The sequence below is a fragment of the Petaurus breviceps genome, unplaced genomic scaffold, assembly GCF_028583685.1.
Source record: "Petaurus breviceps papuanus isolate PSGF00001 unplaced genomic scaffold, PetGlider_PUasm1.0 129, whole genome shotgun sequence".
Classification (NCBI taxonomy): Eukaryota; Metazoa; Chordata; class Mammalia; order Diprotodontia; family Petauridae; genus Petaurus; species Petaurus breviceps.
Genome location: NW_027185665.1, coordinates 12,398,240 through 12,422,864, shown reverse-complemented (window position 1 = coordinate 12,422,864; position 24,625 = coordinate 12,398,240). Strand labels below are relative to the sequence as shown.

At 36.8% G+C, this 24,625-nt stretch overlaps 1 protein-coding gene across 1 annotated transcript in view; it reads left to right on the top strand.

Moving 5' to 3' along the window:
* Positions 1-24,625, top strand: part of LOC138173606 (netrin receptor DCC) — a 1,060,615-nt gene that overhangs the window by 210,209 nt on the left and 825,781 nt on the right. Inside the window, exon 4 of the mRNA XM_069103651.1 lies at positions 23,985-24,269. Within this exon, the coding sequence (XP_068959752.1) occupies positions 23,985-24,269 (285 nt within the window). The remainder of the gene's footprint in view (positions 1-23,984; positions 24,270-24,625) is intronic.

The window sequence follows — 24,625 nt, the reverse complement described above, 5'->3', positions numbered from 1 at the left end:
CTTTCTTCCTTTGGAAATAAACATAGAGAGGGGTAGCCTGTCTCTTAGTTACCTATGGATTCATCTATTTGTTTATTTTTCACTAAAAACTCTTTGACCAACGAATTTTCTCCCTCACATTAGATTTTTACCTCCTCCTAATACCTGAGGCAATTTCTTGGGATTAATCCTTTCCCTCTTTTGCTTAAGGGATGCACGAGTTACATTTTATTGCTCTGGTCAAACCCCTGAAAATTAGGTGACTTTAATAAATATTTAGGTTTTTAAATCCCTCGATAGAGAAGATCATTCAGTCACACAAATCTGCCATTGAAGTAAATTCCCTCTTTGGTTTTCCATTTTTACTCTACAGTACTTAGAAATGTATTTCATTAGCTTCAATTTTCTCCCAGTAGGTAATTCTAAATCAAAATCTAAATTATATAGATTTACCAGAAGCTTTTAATCTAAATTATTATTTCCACTGGGTTTTCTTACATTTCATTTCACCAAATGGGTTTTTAAACACACACTCACACACACACACACACATACACACCACAACCACTAAAAAAGGGTGAATGAAAAAGATATAAGTTCATTTGATTGGCTTACTGGAAATTATTACCATTGTAAACATTACCTTTTTCTAGTGATTTACTAAAATAAAGGCCTTGAGCTTACCCTTCTACTCTGGGCTGCTTTATTACAATGAATTCTTGTTACTTTGAAGGATTTCTCTTCATTGGTCCCAATTCAAAAGTTCTTCATCAAGCTTACTAAAGTTTCCTTGGCAGGAGAAATAATTTCTATCGATAGGAAAGCTAAGTCAAACAAGCATAATGTGAATAATATCAATAATAAAAATATTGCACAATGAAAGGATTGCTATTTTTCTAAGACCCATTGTCTACTTAATACTTGATTCTTGTATTTATAAATAACATAAACAACAAAAAAGCAATTACATATATTAATAAAGCAGTTAGGTAGCAGGCACTTTCATCCTACAAATAGAACAGGATAATCAGTTGGGAAGCACTTTCAACTTTATAACTGAATCTATGACCTTTGTACATTCAATGAAAATGTTGCTATTCTTCAATTCCCCTGCAGATAAGCCTTAGCTGTCATATGAGATTCTAATGACATCGTGTTTTGTTTTGCTTGTTTGTTTGTAGCATTCTCCTGAGAATCTCATCACTTTATTTTCCTAGGCACAACTTCTCTTATTTTGCACATGAGTTTTTTTGTACCACAAATCGTTCTACCCACCAATACTGAAGAGCCTTTAGCAACTGCAATCCCTCCACATTCATAAGGGTTTGCCACAAGTCGTCCATGTCAGAACAGTTCTACCCACTCAAATTGTTATAATGCCTTATCTTATATATTTCCTCCAAAGAAGAATATGATTACAAATGAGAAAATTTATATAATGTAGGATTCTTGCTACAAGGTCCTTTCTTTACACTATTTAGCAGAAATACAAACTTCCATGACTTTTTCATTAATTTTGGGTACAATATGTAAAGTTGAAAGGTGATAGTGACTATATAGCAACACTTATCCAGGTTCTCTAGTTAGAATTAGAAAAATAGAAGTAAATTCATCCCCCAGGTGGTCAAATTGTATTGATGTTTGCAGTAATCTGATGGGACTCTTTTTTATTGTTATTTTTTGCTAATTGTTTTTTTTTAATTTATTTTGTAGGTTTCAACATTCATTTCCAAAAGATTTTGAGTTCCATATTTTCTCCCCATCTCTCCCCCCACCCTGAGATGACATGAATTCTGATTATCCCTTCCCCCAATCTGCCCTGCCTTCTATTATACCCCCCTTATCATTTCCCTCTTACTTTCTTATAAGGCAAGACATATTTCTATACCCCGTTGCCTGTGTATTTTATTTCCCAGTTGCATGTAAAAACAATTTTTAACATTTGTTTTTAAAACTTTGAGTTACACATTTTCTCCCTTCTTCCCTCCCCACCCACCCTCATTGAGAAGGCAAGTAATTCAAAATAGATTATACATGTGTGGGTATGCAAAGCACTTCCATAATGGTCATGTGGTAAAAGACTAAGTATATTTCCCTCCATCTTATCCCACCCCCCACTTATTCTATTTTCTCCTTTCACCCTGTCCCTTTTCAAAAGTGTTTGCTTCTGATTACCCGCACCCCCAATCTGCCCTCCCTACTATCATTCACCCTCCCCTATCCCCTTGCCCCTAACTTTCCTGCAGGTTAAGATACCAAATTGAGTGTGTATGTTATTCCCTCCTTAAGCCAAATCCACTGAGAGTAAGTTCACTCATTCCCTCTCACCTCCCCCCTCTTCCTCTCCATTGTGAAACCTTTTATATGAGATATTGCCCCATTCTATTTCTCCCTTTCTCATTCTCCCAATAAATTCCTCCTCAATAGTTACACACCCTCACACACCCACATATACACATGTGTATATATATATATATATGCATATATATTTGTGTGTATATATGTATATGTGTCTGTGTGTATGTATTATACAACTATCCTAAAACTGAGAAGGGTGTCATGAATTACAAGTATCATCTTTCCATGTAGGAATGAAAATAGTTCAACTTTAATAAGTCCCTTATGATTTCTTTTTCCTGTTTACCTTTTCATGCTTCTCTTGAATCTTGTATTTAAAATTTAAATGTTTTATTCAGCTCTGGTCTTTCTACCATGAATGCTTGAAAGTCCTCTATTTCATTGAATGCCCATTTTCCCCTTGAAGTATTATACTCAGTTTTTTTACAATACTAAAATTGTTTCTTTCTGGATGCTTGCAGTATTTTCTACTTGACCTGGGATCTCTGGAATGTGACTATGACATTTCTAGGCCTTTTCCTTGTTAGATCTGTTTCAAAAGGAAGCGGTGTTGGGCCAGCTAGGTGATGCAGTTGTAGCACTCTCCTCAGCATCTGTCTCATCACTTTATTTTCCTAAGCACAACTTCTCTTATTTTGCACATAAATTTTTTTGTGCTACCAACCCTGGAGTCAGGAGGACCTGAGTTCAAATCCAGCCTCAGACAAAACACTTACTAGGCATGAGACCTTGGGCAAGTCACTTAACCCCGATTTCCCTTCCTTCCCCCCTCCAAAAAGCAAAAATAAAAAACAAAAAAGAAGAGATCAGTGGATTCTTTCAATTTCTGTTTTGTCCTCTGGTTCTAGAAAAACAGGACAGTTTTCCTTGATAATTTCTTGAAAGATGTTGTCCTGGCTCTTTTTTTGATCTTGACTTTCAGGTAATCCAATAATTTTTAAATTATCTCTCTTAGATCTGTTTTGCAGGTCTGATTTTTCCAATCACATATTTCATTTTGCCTTCTATTTTTTTCATTCTTTTGGTTCTTTTTTATAATTTTTTTGATATCTCATAAAGTCATTGGCTTCCATTTGCTCCATTCTAATTCTGAAGGAATTATTTTCTTCAGTGACCTTTTGGACATCCTTTTCCATTTGTTCAGTTCTACTTTTTAAGGCATTCATCTCTTCATTGACTTTTTGGTACTCTTTCTCATTTGAGTTAATCTATTTTTAAGGTGTTATTTGCTTCAGTATTTTGGGGGGTCTTCTTCAGCACACTTTTGACTCTTTTTTCATGATTTTCTTGCATCATTCTCAATTCTCTTCCCAATTTTTCCTCTATTTATCTTACTTGATTTTCAAAATTATTTTTGAGATCTTCCATGGCCTGCAACTAATTTATATTTTTCTTGGCGGCTTTTATTGCAGGTGCCTTGACTTTGTTGTCTTCTTCTGGTTGTATGTTTTGATCTTCTTTGTCACCAAATTATTCTGACTTTTAAATGGTGTTTACTCATCTTCCTAGTCAATTACTTGACTTTCTTATTCCCTGGAAAGACAGAACTCTGCTTCCACTGAGGGTGGAGTGGGGGTGAGTGTACTGCCTCAGGCTTCTGGGGTTTTGTGTCAGCCACTGTTATCTCCCACTGTCTGTGGGCCCAGAGCTCTGCAAAGAGCCCCTGCTGCTACTGCTGCCACTGCCACTGCCACCTTTGATATGCTGGGGCTGGGTCTGGACCCTAGCTGGACTGTGCTCCCCTTTCACCCTGGTCCCAAAGTGCTTTGCCACTGACCTTCTATACTGTCTTTGGAATTGGAAAGTTGAAAAACTGGGGGGTGGGAAGGGGCAGAGCCAAGATGGAGGCACAAAAGCAAGGAAACTCCACGATCTCCCCCCATAACCAGCTCAAATACCTATAAAATATGACTTTAAACAAATTTTAGAGTTGTAAATCCCACAAAGTGACAGGAAGAAACAAATCTCCAGCTGAAGGCAGCACAAAGGGTGGACAGGAAGTGTGCTAGAAGTTGAGCCCAGGCCCTCATGAGCCCATGGCTTTAGTACCCAGGCTACCTCGAGCAGTGGACTTCAGGGGAGTGGATCGTCAGGAGCTGTGGCAGTTTCCATAAATATCAAACCTTAAATATAAAAAATAAAATAAAATATCAGTAGACCTCTGTTGGAACTGGGGGAGATGGAGGCATGGTCTGGCCTCTGTCCCCCAAATGAGAAGTAGCAGAGGCTTGGCAGCCATTCAGCCACCTCCACATGACTACTTCAGAGCTCCAAGCCTGCAGATTGCAGGGGGCCAAGTGACCATTCAGAGGGTAATTGCTCTTTCTTTAACCTGATTGGATCTGGATAGCAGTCTTGGATGGTGGTCCTGAGGTATGTGACCAGTGAGCCAGAGCATGTGAGAGCTGTAGAGAGTGTGCTTAACTAATAGCTTTGGCAGCTATGAAAACCCTAGAGATTTGGGACAAAGCTCTCCCCTCTGGAGTGGAGTTGTACTGTGGCAAAAGGCTCAGATGTCAAGTAATTGAGTGGCAGCATGAGCAAGCAAAGGAAGCAAAGCAAGCAGAAAAAATCAAGTTTAGATTCCTTTTGTGGAGACAAAAAGAATCAAAGCACAGAATGAGAGGAAGACAATGAAGTCAGAACTCCTGCCCCAAAAGCTTCCAAGAAAAATATGAATTGATTACAAGGCATGGAGGAGATCAAGAAGGATATTGAATATCAAATAAGTGAAGTAAAGGAAAAATTGGGAAGAGAAATGAGAATGATGCAGGAAAATCATGAAAAGAGAGTCAACAACTCTGAAGAAAATAACACCTTAAAAAATAGATTAACTCAAATGTCAAAAGAGGCCCAAAAAGCCAATGAGGAGAAGAATGCCTTAATAAGCCTAATTTGCCAGATGGAGAAGGAATTACCAAAGGTCACTGAAGAGAATAATTCCTTCAGAATAGGATTGGAGAAAATGGAAGCTAATGACTTTATAAGAAATCAAGATTAAACAGATCCAAACAAATGAAAAAATAGAAGGGAATGTGAAATATCTCATCAGGAAAAAAACACTGACCTGGAAAAGAGATCCAGGAGAGATAATTTAAGAATTATTGGACTACTTGAAATTCATGATCAAAAAAAAAGAACTTAGAAATCATCCTTCAAGAAATTCTCAAGGAAAAATTGTCCTGATATTTTAGAACCACAGGGCAAAATAGAAATTGAAAGAATACACCAATCACCTCTTAAAAAAGATCCCCAAAAGAAAACTCCCAGGAATATTATAGCCAGGTTCCAGAGTTCCCAGATCAAGGAGAAAATATTATAAGCAGCCAAGAAGAAACAATAGGAATATTGTGGAAATACAATCAGGATAGCACAGATTCTAGCAGCTTCTACATTAAGGAATCAAAGGATTTGGAATATGATATTCCAGAGGTCAAAGGAGCTAGGATTAAAGCCAAGAACCACCCACCCAGAAAAATCTGAGTATGATGTTTCTGGGGAAAAGATGGTCATTCAATGAAATAGAGGTCTTTCAGGCATTCTTGAAGAAAAAAACAGAGTTGAATACAAAATTTGACATTCAAATACAAAAAACAAAAGAGGCATGAGAAGATATACAGAGAAAAGAAATCATGAGGAACTTATCAAAGTTGAACTATGTAAATTCTTTCATGGAAAAACGACAATTGTATCTCATAAGACTTGAGGATAGTTGAAGGGAATATAAAAGTGTATACGTATGTGTGTGTGTGTGAAAATCATAAGGAACTTATCAAAGTTGAACTACCTACATTCTTACATGGAAAAATGAAAATTGCATCTCATAAGACTTCTAAGTATGAGGATAGTTGAAGGGAAAAAAAATGTGTGAGTGTGTATATATATATATATATATATATATATATATATGTTTGTGTGTGTATGTGTGCGTACATACATATATATATATATATGTCAAGGTAGGGTATATGTGCATATAAATACATATGTGAGTGTGTGTATATATGTGTACAGGTATACATAGACAGAAGGCATAGGATCAATTTAATAGGAAGGGAGGATATTTAAAAGGCACAATTGAGAGATGAGAGAGGAATATAATGAGAAGAGATGGGGAGAGAGAGAATGGGGTAAATTTCTTTTATAGAAGAGACAAGGGATAACTGTTACAATGGAGGGGAAGAACAGGAAGACAAAAGGGGATGGGTCAACCTAACTCTCATTGAATTTGATTTAGGGAGGGAATGACATACACACTAAATTGGGTATCTTACCCTACAGGAGAGTAGGGAGGAAAGGGAAGAGAGGGGGGATGACGGAGGGGAGGGCAGGTTGAGGGGGAGGGTAGTTAAAAGCACACATTTTTGAAAAAGGACAGGGTCAAAGTAGAAATTAGAACAAATGGGGGGACAGGATAGGATGGAGAGAAATGTAGTCAGACTTTCACAATATATCCACTATGGAAATGTTTTGTGTAACTACATATGTACAACCTATATTAAATTGCTTATCTTTCCAGTTAGGGTGGGTGACCAGGTAGAAAGGGAAAGAATCTGGAATTCAAAGTTTCAAAATCAAAGGTTTAAAAATATTATTATTTTTTTACATGCAACTGGGAAATAAGATATACAGCCATTGGGGTATGGAGATCCATCTTGCCCTACCAGAAAGTTGGAGGGGGTAGGTGGAATATATAAGAGAGAGCAGATTGGGGGAAGGGGTATATAATGGGATTGCTGTTTTGGGGTGGTGGGTAGGGGAAATACAGGGAGGAAATTTGTAACTCAAAATCTTGTGGAAATGAATGATGTAAACTAAAAATAAACATAAATTTTAATTAAAAATAAAAATGAAATTGGCTAAAAATATTTTTTTAAAAAAGAGAAACCTGGAAACTGCCACAGCTGCAGTGATTCAGTCCCCTGAGTCCTGCTCCAGCCCCTGTCTGTTCTGGCGTGGCCCATGCCATACTGCACTCTGCTCCCAGCTCGGTGCAATAGACCCTTCTTGTCCTCCTTCCAGGTTGTCTTGGACAGGGAATTTACTTCACTCTGTCACTTTATGGGTTCTGTAGCTCTACAGGCATTTGGAGGGGTTTGGGGGAAAGTTCAAGCAATTCCCTGCTCTCACTCTGCTATGTATACTGATAGGATTCTTAAGGGGATCTGTTTGTGAAGTTTATGTAGTAAGAAAAGAGAAAATGGTTTTAGGATAGAAGTGTCCAAAACCCCTCATAATCATTGATTTCATTCATCAAGCCAGAAATTGTATATGTGATATTTCAAAGGGAAGAGGATATATTTCAATTGATAATCAGAAAAAAATGTTTCCTGAAATTATCTGAACTTTTCCTAATATTGGTAGAATTCATACATTGAGCCAAAAGTTGATGCTTTGGGGGGTGGGTATTGTACAGTTGCCTTCATGTAATAGGCACTCAAGAAAGATTAGAAAATTATGTTTATAAAGAAAAGAATTAGGGAGAGAGGTCCATAAAGGTACCAAGACTTGTATAATTGTATAAGATGTGTATAAGTGTCTGGGAAAACATTGAACTTACTAAGACTTGAAGGTCAATGAAGGAGAGAGAAAACAAGACAAATGAGCTAGATTCCAATTAGTCCTTACTACATAGACTGACTTTTAGTTATCTTAGCTTGAGGTAATTTGAAAAGATGAACTGTTCCTGAGACTAGTTTTCATCATGGATGTTGCTAGATAGGTTCTAGTTTGTGCTAAAGATTGAATTCTCTTAGTGAGAAATTTCACACTTACTGTTAAGATTTTCCCTGATGCTTAGTGACTTTTTAAGATCTTATCTCTACAATTCACTCCATGGATACATCTCTAACTGGGTCAAAATCATAACCTCATTTTGTTAGAATTCTAGAGTTAGAGGAGAGGAAGTGATGATACTTATTAGGACATTGGTCTATACTCATAGGTCAGTGATGATTTCCCTGTGGCCACATTAAACCAAATGAATAGGACAAGTAATAACATAGACTTAAGAAATAAGATCACAAATTAGATTGCATCTTAAGTTCAATTGTAATGTGAACACAATTCAATTCAATTAAAACTACTTTTCAATCATACTTATACTGATGATGTTCAGTTCTACATAGCTAGCCCTAGTCTATCTCCTGAACTTCACTCACACATTGTGAACTCTCTATTGGTCATTACTAAATAAATGTCCTGTGATAATTTCAAACTCAGTATAGCCAAATTAGAAGTCATATTTTCCCCCACCAAACCCACCCCTCTTCTGAAGATCCCTATTAATGAGAGGCACCACCATCCTGTCAGTCACCCAGATTAGCAAGGTAAGTGTAACCTTGACTCTCAGTCATGCCATATAGTCAGTGAACTGCCAAATCTTGTCATTTCTAGCTGAACGATGTATTTTTCCATATGTCCTATTCTCTCTCTTTCACATAGCTGTCACTTTAGTTCAGGGTATTATCTTTTTCTTGGATTATAGCAAAGGTCTTCTAAATGGTCTCTCTGACTTATTTCTTAACTCACTTCAATACATACTCCAGCCAACTACCAAAGTTATTTTATTAAAGCATAAGTATGACCTTGTTACACTCTCACAATCTCAATAAATTTCATTAGCTCTCCATTACTTCTAATACCAAATATAAACTTCTTTTTGGTCATTTATAATTCTTTACAATTTGCCTCCTTCTGATCTATCCAATCTTCTTACGTCTTGCACCTTCTCCAAAAACTTTATGGTCCATCCATACAGGCCTACTTGCCATTCCTTACACATAAATCTCCATATCCCACTTAAGTGCCTTTATTTTTTTTTATTTTTATAATGTTATTTTGTATTCTGAAATTAAGTACTGAAAGAATAATTCTGTGTGTAATACAGAATACAAAAATATGACTGTATATGAAACCCAGAACATCTAGATCATACAGCTTGCTTTTTAAAGACATATACAACAATTACACAATATTTTCAAAACGTTCCCACTTATTTGTCCTTACTTCTGAACATTCTTATTTAATTTATACATTTCATTAAAATAAAATGAAAAGAAAAAATAAAATTTAATACTCCATTTTTTGGAGGAATATTCCTATCCCTTCCTCAAACTTTTCCCCTCTCCACTAAATCTAGGATAATGGGGAAAAAAACCTTATAAGAAAAATAAGAACACAAAATGCCCTAGTCTATCTCCTGAACTTCACTCACACATTGTGAACTCTCTATTGGTCATTCCTAAATAAATGTCCTGTGATAATTTCAAACTCAGTATAGCCAAATTAGAAGTCATGTCTTTCCCCACCAAACCCACCCCTCTTCTGAACATCCCTATTAATGAGAGGCACCACCATCCTGTCAGTCACCCAGATTAGCAAGGTAAGTGTACCCTTGACTCTCAGTCATGTCATAGAGTCAGTGAGCTGCCATACTGTGGCCATGCACAAAAAAAGTTACTTTTACTTCACAGGAATATCATTTTATTCCTAGATTCTGCTTTGATGCTCCGCTATCACAGTGGTGAATATCTTTAGCAAATATATATCTCCCGTTTTTTGCCTCACTTGTTTATTTAACAAAGATTCATGAAACAGTCTTATTTTCTTCTATTTTTTAAGGGATCATGAATGAATTTAATATATGTGTAGAAAACACTTTATTGTTAAAGAGCCTGTAAGTCTTCATTTTCTTCTATTGAATCTGACGTTATGGTTGAACTGATATTTATACATGTAGACATTTATTAATATTTAGATACTGCATTTGAGCAACTTATAGGAAATAAAGAACTGTCCTGATAGTCAGGAACACCTGAGTTTAAATGTTACCTCTGACAATACTAGCTATGTGAGTTCGGGGAAGTCACTTAGACTCTCAATGCTCCAGACAAATCTCTACATGCTAATCTGCCTTGATGGAAGAAGCTACCTCACTGAGAATTTCATATAGCAATGAAATCAAAGGCCTGTTTTTGATATATTAACTATATTATGCTGTTTATCTAGCTTTAAAACTATCAAATTTGTGGAGGGATGGAGGGAGGAAAAGAGGGAAGGAGGGTGAGAAAAAGAGAGAGAGAGAGAAAGAGAGAGAAAGAAAGAGAGAGAAGACAGACAGAGAGAGAGACAGAGAGAGAGAGAGAGACAGAGAGAGAGAGAGACAGACAGACAGACAGAGAGAGAGAGACAGAGAGACAGAGAGGGAAAAAGAGAGACAGAGAGAGAGACAGAGACAGAGAGAGAGAGACATGGTAAGATTTTTTTTTTCCAAATGCTTTATTAACTTGTTTTACATTATTCATTTCCGCCAGATTTTGAGTTACAAATATTTCCCCCATTGTTCCCCTACCCACTGACTGAAAATAGCGGTCCCACAGGCTATCCTCTCCTCCTATCTGCTCTCTCCCATATCTTCTCCCAGAACCCCTTCGATTTTTCAAGTAAGGCATGGTGGATCTCTGTGCCCCAGTGCCTGTATGTCTTATTGCCCAATTGCATGTAAAATAATATAAATAATAGTATTCATAAATTTTTAAACATTTGATTTTAAAACTTGAAATTTGATATTCATTCCCTTCCTCCCCTGTCACCCATCCTTACTGGGAAGATAAGGAATTCAGTATAGGTTGAACATGTGTAGCTATGCAAGACATTACCATAGTAGATACATTGTAAAAGACTGACTATATTTCCCTCACTCCTATCCCACCTCCCACTTGTTCTATTCTCTACTTTGATCCTGTCCCTTTTCAAAAGTCAGTGCTTCCAACTCCCCCCCCCCCCCAGCCTGCCCTCCCTTCAATCATTGCCCCTCTCATCCCCTTCCCCCTATTCTCCTGTAGGGTGATATACCCTATTTAGTGTATATGGCATTCCCTCCCTGAGCCAAATTGAATGAGAATAAGATTTTGCCTTTTTGCCTTTCTGTTCTTCCCCTCCATTGTGACCATTTTCCCTTGACTCTTCTACATGAGATAGTTTAGCCCATTCTGTCTCCCCATCTCCTCTTCTTATATTCCTCTCTCACTGCTTAATTTCACCTTTTAAGTATCATCCCTTCCTATTAAATGGGTCCTGTGCCCTCTATCTATGTATATCTGTAAACATATATACACACATTCACATATGTATTCATATGCCCATATGCCCTCCTATATATACATATATATGCATACATACATACATTTATATATTTCTATTTCCTTCAACTATTTTCATAGTGAGAAATGTTTCATCAGTTACAATTATTGTTTTTCCATGTAGGAATGTAAATAGTTGCACTTTGATAAGTTCCTTTTGATTTCTTTTCCCTGTTTACCTTCTCAAGCTTCTCTTGCTTCTTGTATATGAATGTCAAATTTTCAATTCAACTCTGTTTTTTTCATCAAGAATACTTGAAAGTCCTCTATTACACTGAATGACCATATTTTCCCCTGAAACATGATACTCAGTGTTGCTGGGTAGGTGATTCTTGGTTTTAATCCCAGATCTTTGACCTCCAGAATATCATATTCTAAGCCCTTCGATCCCTCAATGTAGAAGCTGCCAGATCCTGGGTTGACCTGATTGTTTTTTAACAATATTCAAATTGTTTCTTCCTGACTTCTTGTAGTATCCTCTCCTTGATCTGGGAACTCCAGAAACTGCCCATAATATTCCTAGAAGTTTTCTTTTTGGGATCTTTTCTAGGAGGTGATTGGTGAATACTGTCAACCTCTATTTTGCCCCCTGGTTCTAAAACATCAGTGCAGTTTTCCTTGAGAATTTCTTGGAGGATGACTTCTGGGTTCTTTCTTTGATCAAGGCTTTCAAGTAGTCCAATCATTTTTAAATGATCTCTCCTGGATCTATTTTCCAGGTCAGTGGTTTTTCCAATGAAATGTTTCACATTGCCTTCTATTCTTTCATTTGTTTGGATCTGTTAAACAGCATCTTGATTTCTCATAAAGTCACTAGCTTCCATTTTCTCAAATCTAATTCTGAACGAATGATTCTCTTCAGTGAGCTTTTGAGATTCTTTTTCCATCTGGCAAATTCAGCTTTTTAAGGTATTCTTCTCCTCATTGCCTTTTAGAGCATCTTTTGCCATTTGAGTTAGTCTATTTTTTAAGCTGTTATTTTGCTCAGGCAGGCTACTGACTCTCATTTCACAATTTTCTTGCTTCGTTCCCATTTCTCTTCCCAATTTTTCCTCCTCTTCTCTTATGTGCTTCTTAAGGTCCTCTATGGCCTGTAACCAGTTCATATTTTTCTTTGAAGCTTTTGGTGCAGGAGTTCTGACTTCACTGTCTTCCTCCTGTTCCATGCTTTGATCCTTTATGTTGCCAAAATAGGATTGTAAAGTTGGAGTACTCTGTTTATTTTGCTTCCTTTTCCTGCTCACGTCGCCACTCAGTCACTTGACCCCTGGGCTTTATGCCACAGTAGGACTCTGCCACCAGAAAGGGTAGCTTCATCCCAAATGCTGGGGTTTTCTCAGCTGCCTAAGGTATTAATTGGGCACCCTCTCTGAACCCTCCACAGGCTCTGGCAAGCTGGTCTCATACCCCAGGAACTCCACCCTAGACCACAATCCAGATCCAAGCAGGTTAAAGCAAGAGGGATTACCCCTCATACTGGTTCATTTGTCCCCCTACACTCTGCAGGCCAGGAGCTGAAGCTGCCATATGGGGTCAGCTGCATGACTCTGGTGCCTCAGCAGCTTCTTGCCTCGGGGGAAGAGGCCATGCATTACCAACTACTGGATCCCAAAGTCCACACTGCACTGATCTCTCACTTTGTTCTTAGAATCTATGTGTTGATAATTCTGGAAACTGCCACAGCTGCTGGTGATCTGAAGTCCCTCCAGCTGGTGGTTGATCAGGCCCACCCTGGCGCTAAAACCTCAGGTGCGGGGCTGGGCTCGGCTCCCAGAGCGCTGCGCTGGCCCATTCGTGCCAGTCTGCCAGGGGGAGGTTAGCTTCTCTGTGTCATTTTGTGAGTTCTGCAGCTCCAAAGTTTGTTCAGAGTCCCGTTTTACATGAATTGGAGGTTGTGAGAGTCAGAGCCAAGTGGAAGTCCTGTTTCTACTCCCTAAGATTTTCAAAGTATTTTTAACTAAAATTAAATTTAACATTTAATTTGATCCTTCCAATAAACCCATGTTAGGATTATCCTTTCTGTTTTACAAATGATAAAACTGAAGCTCATAAAAGTTAAGTAAGCAGGATAAATCCACACAACTAATTACCTTCCAAGGTTAGATTTGAATCCAGGTCTTCCTAATTCCAGGCCTTCTTTTATAAACAACTAATCTTTCAACAATCATTGATGCTCATGTCATGATTCTTTGGGTCAAGAGTATGATAATAATTTAAAAAGAAATATTCTCTCCCCATACACAAACACACACACGCACAACTATAAAAAGTGAAGCTATGACTTTAAGAGGGTAGAGAGGAAAGCATAATATAAAGAGTTCAGAAAAGAAATTTGGGAAGAATTTCTGACAGTTCATTGTCCACCTCAATTGTTCCTCTTTTAAATTGCTGAGAGAAGGAAGAATCATGGAATTGCTTCTTTTGATTACTGCTTTTCCTTCTCTTTGGCTACCATGTGAATTAGAAAGATGCAAACAAGGTCTTACTTTGAGGTGAATTACCCTACAGGCTTTAATTTGAAGCAAACAAAGCATTTAAAGTCACTGTCCTCTGGCAGTAGTGCTGAATGTGAGCAAATTGCTGAATATTTAAATGTAAGGCATGTTTCCAACCCCAAGGCCTGTCCCCCCAATGATAAGCTCTTTTTTATTAAATGAAGTTTAATTGCTTAATAATTAGACCTTCTGTGAAGAGAGATGGGGATCCTGATAGTCTGCCAACCAGACTAGAAAGCAAAACACAGGAGTTAGCCATTTTCAGATTAGAATTTTAAAGACCAGGGTAGGCCCACACAGGAGGGGAGTATAAGTGTGAGAGCAACTGCCATGGAGAAAGAAAACCTTGGAATAAGCCTAGAGTATGAAATGCCTAATTCCCAGTGTTTCCTTAAGATGAGAGAGATAGCTTTTAGTTAAAATAATCATTTGTACACCTCCAAGACAGGTAATTTTTTTTTTCTCCCTTGAATCCATAGAATCTGATGGAAAATATTCCAGTTGTAGTGTGTATATACAGGTGTGTGTGTGGGTGGGAGTATTGTAGAGAGGTAGTTGTGATGATTACTGTTCTTGCTTTTCTCAATCTGAGAACTACTTATTTTGATGTGGCTGTCACTTTAACAGCTCTTCATTCATTGCCATGGTGATTTTTGCGTCATTTTTTGCCTTCATAAAGAAAGAAGTCCAAGTGAAAAAAAAATGTTGATTCTGTTATTTATGTTCCCACTACGCTAGTGACAGTAATCCTCTTGGATAAATCCAATTCATTCTGTGAAAATTCATGTAGTCCTTGAGGAATATGTGGTACAAACTCTGCCTGCTTGCCCCTATACTTCCAAAGGATAGGTAGATCACCCAGGGATGTGATGAGAGAATTTTCAGTGGGTTACACTTTGCAGATATATAATCATTTTAAAGTCATAATGGAACATAATGTAAATATATGAAACAATGTAGTTTTTTTGGTCTCCTGTGACTGAAAAAGTTTGAGTAGCTTTCCTCTTATCAAAATGCTTCTTTTCCTCAGAAAGAGCCACTGCAGTGAGCAGGGCAGTTCCTAGGATGATGAAGAGACAAGAATATATTCCCACTCTGTATGCCAGTATGTGCAAACAGTGGGAAATAAGTTCAAATTAAAAGCTTAGACATCCTAAAATTAACAGACTAAGGCAGGTTGAAAGAAATATATGAAAAAGGATGTGGTTTGCCAAAGAAATTTACCAGCTGATTCCATATACATGCAACTTTTTAAATATTCTTAGCAATAGTTGAAAGAATGTCCTTTCTCCATTTCTCATCGACTGTACCCTTACTCAGTTACTAGTAGTTTTGGAATCCCCAAAATGGGACACACATGGACAGGGACCAATCACATCAATCCAAGGCATCTAGAGAAATCTTTGGGCATTGGAAATTTACAACTATACCTTGGCAAGTACCACATTGCACCTTAATCCTTATCCTTAATTAGTAGTCCCAAATCTGTTCATAATCAGAACTCCCAACCCCACCCCATTTACAACATAACCAAACAAGTGCTCATGTATCCTTTCCTGAACCACCTCTAATGAGGAGGAACCACCTACCTCCATTGATTTGGACTTTCAAATGGCACTAATTCACTAAAAAACCATTAAGTACCTACTATGTGCAAGACCCTGTGGCAAAGAAGGGATGTAGAAAATAAAATGAAACATTCTTTATTATCCAGGAACTTATATTGACCTGGAATTAAAATGAATACACAGAGATAAAAAAATAAAAAATTATTAGATTAAGAAAATCCTCTCAAAATATTTAGTACCTCTATTGAACTATGAAGCAAATGAAGGCCTATAAGAGACAAGAGAGGAGACAGCTGCTTCCAGCCTTGGAGGGGAACAAGTATAAAGGAAAATCATGGAATTGGGAAATTACTTGTGGAATTTGGAGAACAACAATTAGTTCAATTTGACAACATTATTGAGTGAGTTAAGCAAATTAATGTAAAATATGTCTAGAAAGCTAAGACTGAGTCAGAATAAGGAGGGACTTTAGCCTTTTTCTTTATGTCAAACCTAAATCTTCCTCTGTAACTTTAAGCCATGGCTTCTAATTCTTCCCTCTATAGAAAAAAAAGAAGAAAAGAAAAGAAAAGATGAATCTGTATTCCACTAGCTACCTCTTCAGATAATTGAAGATATCTGTTATATCCTCCTAAACTCACCCTGTCTTCAGTTTAAACACCCTTGACTTTTCACCTAACTCATATATGGTATGATCTTCATTATTTTGCTTGTCTTCCTCTGGATCTCATTTATTTTAGCAATGTTTCCTAAAATGTGGTGCCCAGATAGAAACACAATACTCCAGAGATGTTCTAATTAGAGTACCATGCAACTATTACTTTCCTTTTCCTGCTTTCTCTATCTTTTCAATAAACTTATGATATCATCTTTTTGGTCATATCATACTATTAAATTATATGGTTCTTGTAATCCACTACCACCCCCAATTTTTGCCATACAAATTTTTGTTTAGCCTTGCCTCTCCCATCTTACACTTGTGAATTCCATTTTTGAACCTAAATATAAGACTTTAATGTGTCCCTATTTTATTACATCATTTTAATTTTGGCTTAACATTTTAGCCTATTAACATCCCTTTTTATCCTAATACTTATCTATATAATAATAATAATAATAATACTGTTATCTACCTTTACGAGGCTCCTACATTATTGATAATTGAGTTTTCACTATGTATGTAGACATCCCTCAACTCACCCTCCTCTCCCATAGTTTTCCCCCATATTATATATCCTCTGTTCCCTTCAATATCTTGCTGTAGAAGTGCTAATCAATCCAACTCTAATATTCCCAGATAAGACATCAATAAAATTCACTTTGACTGCATTTACTATCCCTTGGATTTCACACACTTTCCTTGCTACTACTCCTCTACTTGGTTATTTGTATTAGAATTTAAGTTCCTGGGGCGGCCAGGGGGAGCAGTGAGTAAGAGTGCCGGCCCCAGCATCGTTGGGAGACCTGGGATCAGTTCTGGGGTCAGATACTTAACACCCACACAAAAGTAACTGGCCGTGTAACCTTGAGCAAGTTACTTAACCCCAATTGCTTTAAAAAATGTAAGTTCCTTGAATTCTAGCCATATCTTGGTGTTTTTTTTTTTGTATTTGTATCTCTATCATTTATCTCTATCCCATAACACAGTAGTAAGTGCTTAATAGGACATCTAGGTGGCACAGTGGATAGAATGCCAGGCATGGAGTCAGGAAGACTCAGCTTCCTGAGTTCAAATCTGACCTCACACATCTACTAGCTGTATGAACCTGTCACTTAATTCCATTTACCTCAGTTTCCTTATCTTTAAAATGAGCTGGAGAAGGAAATGGCAAATCATTTTAGCATCTTTGCCAATAAAACCCCAAATGTGGTCACAAAGTTTCAGAGACAAGTGAAGAAAAAGTGTTTAATACATCTTATTATTCATTCATTCATTCATTCATCTCACTCATTTCTTATCACTCACTGATTTATATTCTCTACAAATTCAATAAACATTCCATTTATAATTTTATCCAAGTGATTGTTAAAGATGTTAAATAGAGTAAAGCCAAGAACAAGTCCTGGGGGGCAGGGAGAGCATTCTATTGGATACACAGAATTACTAAGTCTACTTTCTCTTTGTATCATGCAAATCTGTCATTTCCAAATCCCTAAACCTGCAGCACTCTAACGCACATTCTCATGTCTTACCCTCAAGAATAGGATATGGACCTTTCTCTTCAGAGAATCACATGATTCTCTGGAAGCCAGGTAAATTATATTTGGACCATTCCTCTGATCACTGAACCTGGTCAGAAAAAAATGTAATAAGAATATTCTAGCATTGATATATTCTTGAGTAAGCTTCTTTGTGATAAGAAAAGTTCTTTTCTAGTCATTACCTAGCTTTTAAAGGATATGTTTTAGAATTTTATGATTAATGTAAGGCATACCTAATGCTGTTTGGTTGGCATTTCAATTTCTTCTCCTCACTATTCTTTTAAAAATGGACACCGTTGTAACTCTTTGGTATGAAATACTTCTTTATTTCTTTCAAAGGGAAATCAATGTCTCAGCACTCATATCTGCTAGTTCTTTAAGTACCCCAGGATTTTTCTCACTTGGCACAGGTCACATAATCTCGTCCAGAGTAGCAAATATAGTCTTAGCATATCCCTGATATCCTGTATTTCCATACCCTATTAGACATTTTTTTTTCTTTTTCCAGTTTAAGATCATTCTTAGAAGAAAAAGGAGAAGGGAAAAAAATGCCATCTCTGTGTTATAGGTTGCTATTTTTTTCATTCTTTTTTTTTCCTTTTGGAGGGAAATTTGGGTTAAGTAATTTGCCCAAGGTTACAAGGCTAGTTTTTTGTTTTGTTTTGTTTTGTGGGTGTGTGGGTGTGGGTGTGGGTGTGTGGGTGTTAAGTATCTGAGGCTGGAACTGAACTGTGTTACTCCTGACTCCAGGGCCTGCACTTTACTCACTGAGCCTCCTAGCCACCCCTCTTTTTTCATTCTTCCTGAGAAATAGTCCTATCAATTTTTTTTTGTCTCCTTTTCCTCTGGAAAACATTTTCTTTATATACCTCTCTGTTATCTTATCCTTAGCATCTTTAACTAACCTTAACATGTGTCAAGCTTTAGCATTTCTGACAATATTCTTAGAGCTCCAAGCCATGCTTTGGTATGTATCCCCTGTCTTTGCCTCTGCCTTGTATACATGCCTTCCAAATTGGGCAAGGAATTCCTCGGGTATCCACATAATTCTCCTCAGATACCTTTAACTTTTGCTCTTTAGTAGAATTGTTTCATTTTGTGTCTTTAGGATTTCATTCTTGAGAGCTTCCTATTCCTCCTAGCTGTGTTCCTTTGTCTACAATTTAATAGCCTTTGAAAAGTACTTAATAAAGCAAAATGCATAAATAAGCAATTGATTTTTAAAAATTACTATTTTAATTGATAGTAGGCTTGTTAGTAAATCGAAGATTTTTTTGTGTGAGAACCAGTTTTTGCATGTTCTGTTTTTGTGTCATATTATCTAAACTTTGTGGGCTAATGCTTACATAATCATTACTAATATATAACTGCAGTTGTTTAGTCAGTTACAAAATTTGAACCAAAGTTTCCATATTCTAAGAATAGGGTTTGAGAATTGACCAAAGGTTGGTTTAATGGAAACATTTCTTGAATAAATCCGGCATATGATTGCTTTATCTTAAGCTAAATGTGGAAGTGAAATAAATTAACTTAACCTTTTTATAGCCTTTTCATAAATGACCCAGAAAATATAGGCTTGAGCATGCAGTTATTTCTGTGAATACAGATGTGCATGTGGCACTTGTATGGAGTATGCATTTAAACTCTGGCCATGATTTTCTAAGAAAGAACTCCATAATCTCACCAGGTATTTTGCTGATCACCAGGACAAATAGAACTTGACTTGTTACCTCCAATTTTGTTTTCATTCGTTTCTTGGTATTTGATTGGGCTATCCCCAAAATGTCAAGGGTAGGCTTGTAACAATCTCCATGTAAGTATGTGTTTTAGTGTTCATTAGCTAAGCATATTACTTCAGTTTTAACTGCTAATATTTGATGCTCTTTAATTTAATCATCATTTAAGTGCCACCTTAGTACCTAAAATGGTGTTGGGTTCTGTGGGAGATGATGATGATGATGATGATGATGATGATGATGATGATGATGATGATGATGATGATGATGATGATGACAATGAGAACAGTTGAATGATTTATGCAGTATTTAAGATTTCAAAAGTTCCCTACATATATTATCTCATTTGATCCTTATTCACCTATGAGGTAATAAATCAGTCAATAAACATTGATCAAGTTCCTAATTCATGTTAGGTATTCTGATAGTTGCTAGGAATCCAGATACAATAACTGAAAGATTCCCTAAAAGCAAGGAATTTATTATTGATAGTATTATACTCATTTTATAACTGGGGAAGCTGTGATGAAGAAGGTTAAGTGATTTACCCTGGATTCCAGGCTACAATGTGTCTGAGGCACAATTCCCACCTAGGTGTTTCTAATTCCATGTGTACTAGGATTCTACATACTCTGCCAAAAGGAGAAGTTCATCTAAGCCCTTGAAAAGTCAGGGAGATGAGATTTAAGAGCAAAATATCATTATAAATTAACATTACTATAGTGTTGTTGATGCTATTGTTTTAAATTTACTAAACCTAGTAAATCAAAATCAACTTTTTTTTCAAACCTCCAAGAAGTCATAATGGGAGGTAGAACCTTTCTTCCAGCATTGTTTCCATTGATTAGTGCATGCATGTAAGACTTCTCATTTGGATCAATTTTCAATATTCATTTAAGTACTGAAAATACTAGGGTATCTGGGTTTGAGTCTAGACTCCATCTATCAACAACTAGCCTTATAATTATGCGTAACACCTCTCCTCTGTAACATGCCATTTCCTCAGCTGTCAAATGAGGAAAAAATTAATTATAGTACTTTATAGGGGCAATCTAGAATAAAGAATCAAATAAATTACAGTTTGTAAAGTCCCTTTTAAATTTTAAAGCATCAACCATGAAAGATCCTCAGCTTTAGCAAACTGGATGTACTAGAGATCTTGAATTCATATGACCCGAGATATCTGGAGCTAAGTGCTTATTCCATGTGCAGGGAATTGCATCTTAACATCTTAACAACATCCTCTGTTTTCTTGGAATGTGGCTGAGGATCTGGTGTTTCCTCTGAGTTCATTCTCATATTGGAGGCCCAATCACTGGTTAGTTATTGACCTAGGAATAGGGCCAGGATTTCCCACATGCTCCTCATGCTGCTTATAATCCAACTCCAAAATATTTAAAGGATGATGCTAGTGACACTCACACAATCACCTGTATAGAGGATTTTTGTTGTTTGTTTGTTTATTTATTTTAATAAATCTATACTCTGTCACCACAATGCCCTAGAAATTGAGCCTTTGATCAAATGGCCACCCTCCCCTTGCCATTTTTTGAACAGAGAACTTCTAGCTGTTGCCTCACTCATCCCTGGTGATTATTACCATCTTCTGAGATGAAAACTCTTTCCCCTAGTTCAAGGGTGAGGAACCCGCAACCTTGAGGATGCATGTGGCCCTCTGGGTCCTCAACTTTGGCCCTTTGACTGACTGCAAAGTTCAAAGCACAGATCCTTTTATTAAGGGGCTGCAGGTTCCCTACCCTGCACTAGTTACCCTTTCTCACATTTTCTTCATTTTTCACCTCTGGTGATCCCTTTCACAATCCATCTTCTCCTCTGAGTTTATCGTGTTTGTACTATCACTTTTTTGTTTTAATATAAGCATATGGTCTTTCATACTAGACCTCTTTATGTCATATGTTTTCCATATTTTGTAACTAATGAAAACCTGGCTTTCTCTAGAAGTGGCTTTTTCCACTGCCCAGAATAGGTTGCTCCTTCCCTCATCATCTAAAGGCTTCGAGAAATCCAAGACTTCCCTTTCTTCCATAGTCCTACATTCAGACTTGGCAATGCCAATATATATATATATATATATATATATATATATATATATATATATATATGTTGATGACACTCAAAAAAATTCTGTCAATCTCCTCAAAGCCAAAAGACTTTACTTTATTCCACCAAAGCTGCCATTACTTATACTTTACCATAACTATTAACCATTCCAATTCCAAGATGTCAAGCACTGAAATTACTCCTTCTGATCATGATTTATTATTCTTCCCCTTTCATCCCCTTGTTATCTCAAATAGTCACTTTTGTTCTAACCTAAATTTCTTTTCTTTCTCCTTGAATTTGTATTTAAAGCATTCAGTTATTTATTGTCTTCCACACTCTCATTTTAATGGCTTAGTCTTTGAAGATGCTCATGAAGATCCTTTGGAATTCCCTGAAAAAATCTGAAGAGTATCTCTAAGGGGCAGCCAGGTGGCACAGTGAGTAAGAGTGCTGGCCCCAGCATGGGGAGACCTAGGATTGGTTCTGGTCTCAGATACTTGACACCCACACAAAAATAACTGGCCGTGTAACCTTGAGCAAGTTACCCTGATTCCTTAAAAAAAAAAGAGTATCTCTAAATTTAAGTGAAAAATACTTTCTGGTAATACATGTTCCTTGAATACTTAGATAATGAAATTTCTAGTCTATAACTCCTTTGTCTTTTCTAATGCCTGTGCATTTGGTACAATCCAATAAGGTACAAATATTCAAATCTATTATGATATTAGGGATAACTTCAATGGTAATATGACAATGGAAACTATGAAGTAATATTCAATAAATTATCTCATACCATATTTTGAATGCCATAGGCCCTTAATAAATGTTTGTTGAACTAGAAGTCTCTTAGTGGTTTACTAATATATTTTAAAATGAGACCTTAGTTTGTCATGTAAGATACAAGTGTTATCTGAGTTTGGGGAGAAAAACATTACTTCCACTCAAAAAAAAATCTGGTTTTTGCCATTCATTGTTTTTTTTTTTTGCTTTTTGGAGGGCAATTGGGGTTAAGTGACTTGCCCAAGGTCACACAGCTAGTTTTTATGTTAAGTGTTTGAAGCAGAATCGAAACCCAAGTCCTCCTGAATCCAGGGCCAGTGCTCTATTCACTGTGCCACCTAGCCACCCATACCATTCACTGTTTTATTTGGATGAAAAATGAGCAATTATAGTAGGGGTGACTTGGTGGTAAAATGTTACTGGTAGGGAGGTCCTCAAAAGCCATCAGAAAAGTATTTTGAAAATTGGCAGTTTTGTATAAATGTTTAAATGCCACGATTTCCCATCTACCATTTTGAAAAGTACTGTCTTTTTAAGTGCATACTTACAACTCATATTTATGTTAATCAATTCTGATTTTATACAAGACCTTATTTTTTAGTAGACTAGACTGGAATACACAGAAAGTCTATAAACTGGAATTTACACAATGAGCCAGTACATTTGTTAATTGATTTCTTTTGGCTTTCACCCAGTGGTAGTTCCAGCAGAGATATAGATTCCTACTTGAAATTGAGACCTAAATGAAGAGAAGAGAATTGGATGTGTGGATGGTCTTAGGTTGTGCTGAGCAATCTGTAAAGTTGGAGTGAAGGTGGCATTGAGGTTTTTCAATATTCCCCCCCCAAGTATTAGACCTATTATAATTTTGCTTGTAGAAAGCAGGTTAACTTAGGATATCGAATACATTTTTTTCTCAGATTTATAGAATAAATGCTGCATCTCTTTAATGTCTCTTCTACAACCTTGTTAGCAGAAGCATCTATATTTACATAATGTAAAACCAGTAACAGAGGTGGAATGGGGAAAAGAGAGACAGAGCTGGAGATAGAGACGTGGAGAGAGACAGAGAGAAAATCATAGTAAGACAGAAAGGGACAGAGAGAGAAAGTTGTGAGAGGCGGCCTTCACAAGTTCCAGTCACATGTTGGGATATGAAGAATATTTAAACCAGTTCCTTTTATCATGTTTGTTGCTATACCAATGGTTCAGTTATATGACTAGCCAAGTTGTAGAAGCCTAGATTTTCATATGGAGGGGACCTCACAGGGCCATATGATCCAACTCTCCCTCATCCCTTTAAGGCAAAAACTTTTCTCCAACTTCCCTCACGGAGATTTTTTCACATATGCCATGATTTATAGGGCTTTTTTCAAGGTAGAATAGAAACCCTTTTCTCATGTAGACATAATGAGTTGAATGTTTCAAAGTGAGCTCTAAAGAAAATATGTCAATTCAAAGAGAGTTGCTCTCTGTGTAGGAAAGATTTTTTTTTCTTGTGATTGCTCTCATTAATGAATACATCTGTGTTCCCAATGACCACACAGTATTAATCTGATTATTATTTAGATTGAATAATTAACCAAAAATCATATTTTCTGTACATATATATTGTAATTGTGCTTCATATAAACTATCATTCTTTTCCTTGTTTCCTAGGTCCATTGCGATTTCTCTCTCAAACGGAATCTGTCACAGCCTTCATGGGAGACACAGTATTACTAAAATGTGAGGTTGTCGGGGAGCCTATGCCAACAATACATTGGCAGAAGAACCAAGAAGACCTGTTTCTGAGTCCTAGTGATTCTCGGATTGTTTTATTGCCCTCTGGAGCTTTACAGATTAGTAGACTTCAACCAGGAGACAATGGAATATATCGATGCCTTGCCAGAAATCCAGCTAGCTCAAGAACTGGAAATGAAGCAGAAATTAGAATTTTATCAGGTACCATATTCTTTCTTCATCAGGCATGTCTGTATTTTATTCTCTGAAAGTTTTTGTCTCCCCTTGTTTTAGTGCACAAAGATCATATGTAATTGTCAACACACCTACGTAGGTCCATTTTTTTTTTGGCATGCCTACATTATAGATTTTTGATCAGAGAACACCTAAAGGATTTTTCCATCTCTTACAAATCAAGATTTCTAGAAGCACACATGTGCACGTGTGTGTGTGTTAGAGACAGAGAGAGAGAGAGAGAGAGAGAGAGAGAGAGAGAGAGAGAGAGAGAGAGAGAGAGAGAGAGAGAGAGAGAGAGAGAGAGAGAGAGAGAGAGAGAGAGAGAGAGAGAGAGAGAGAGA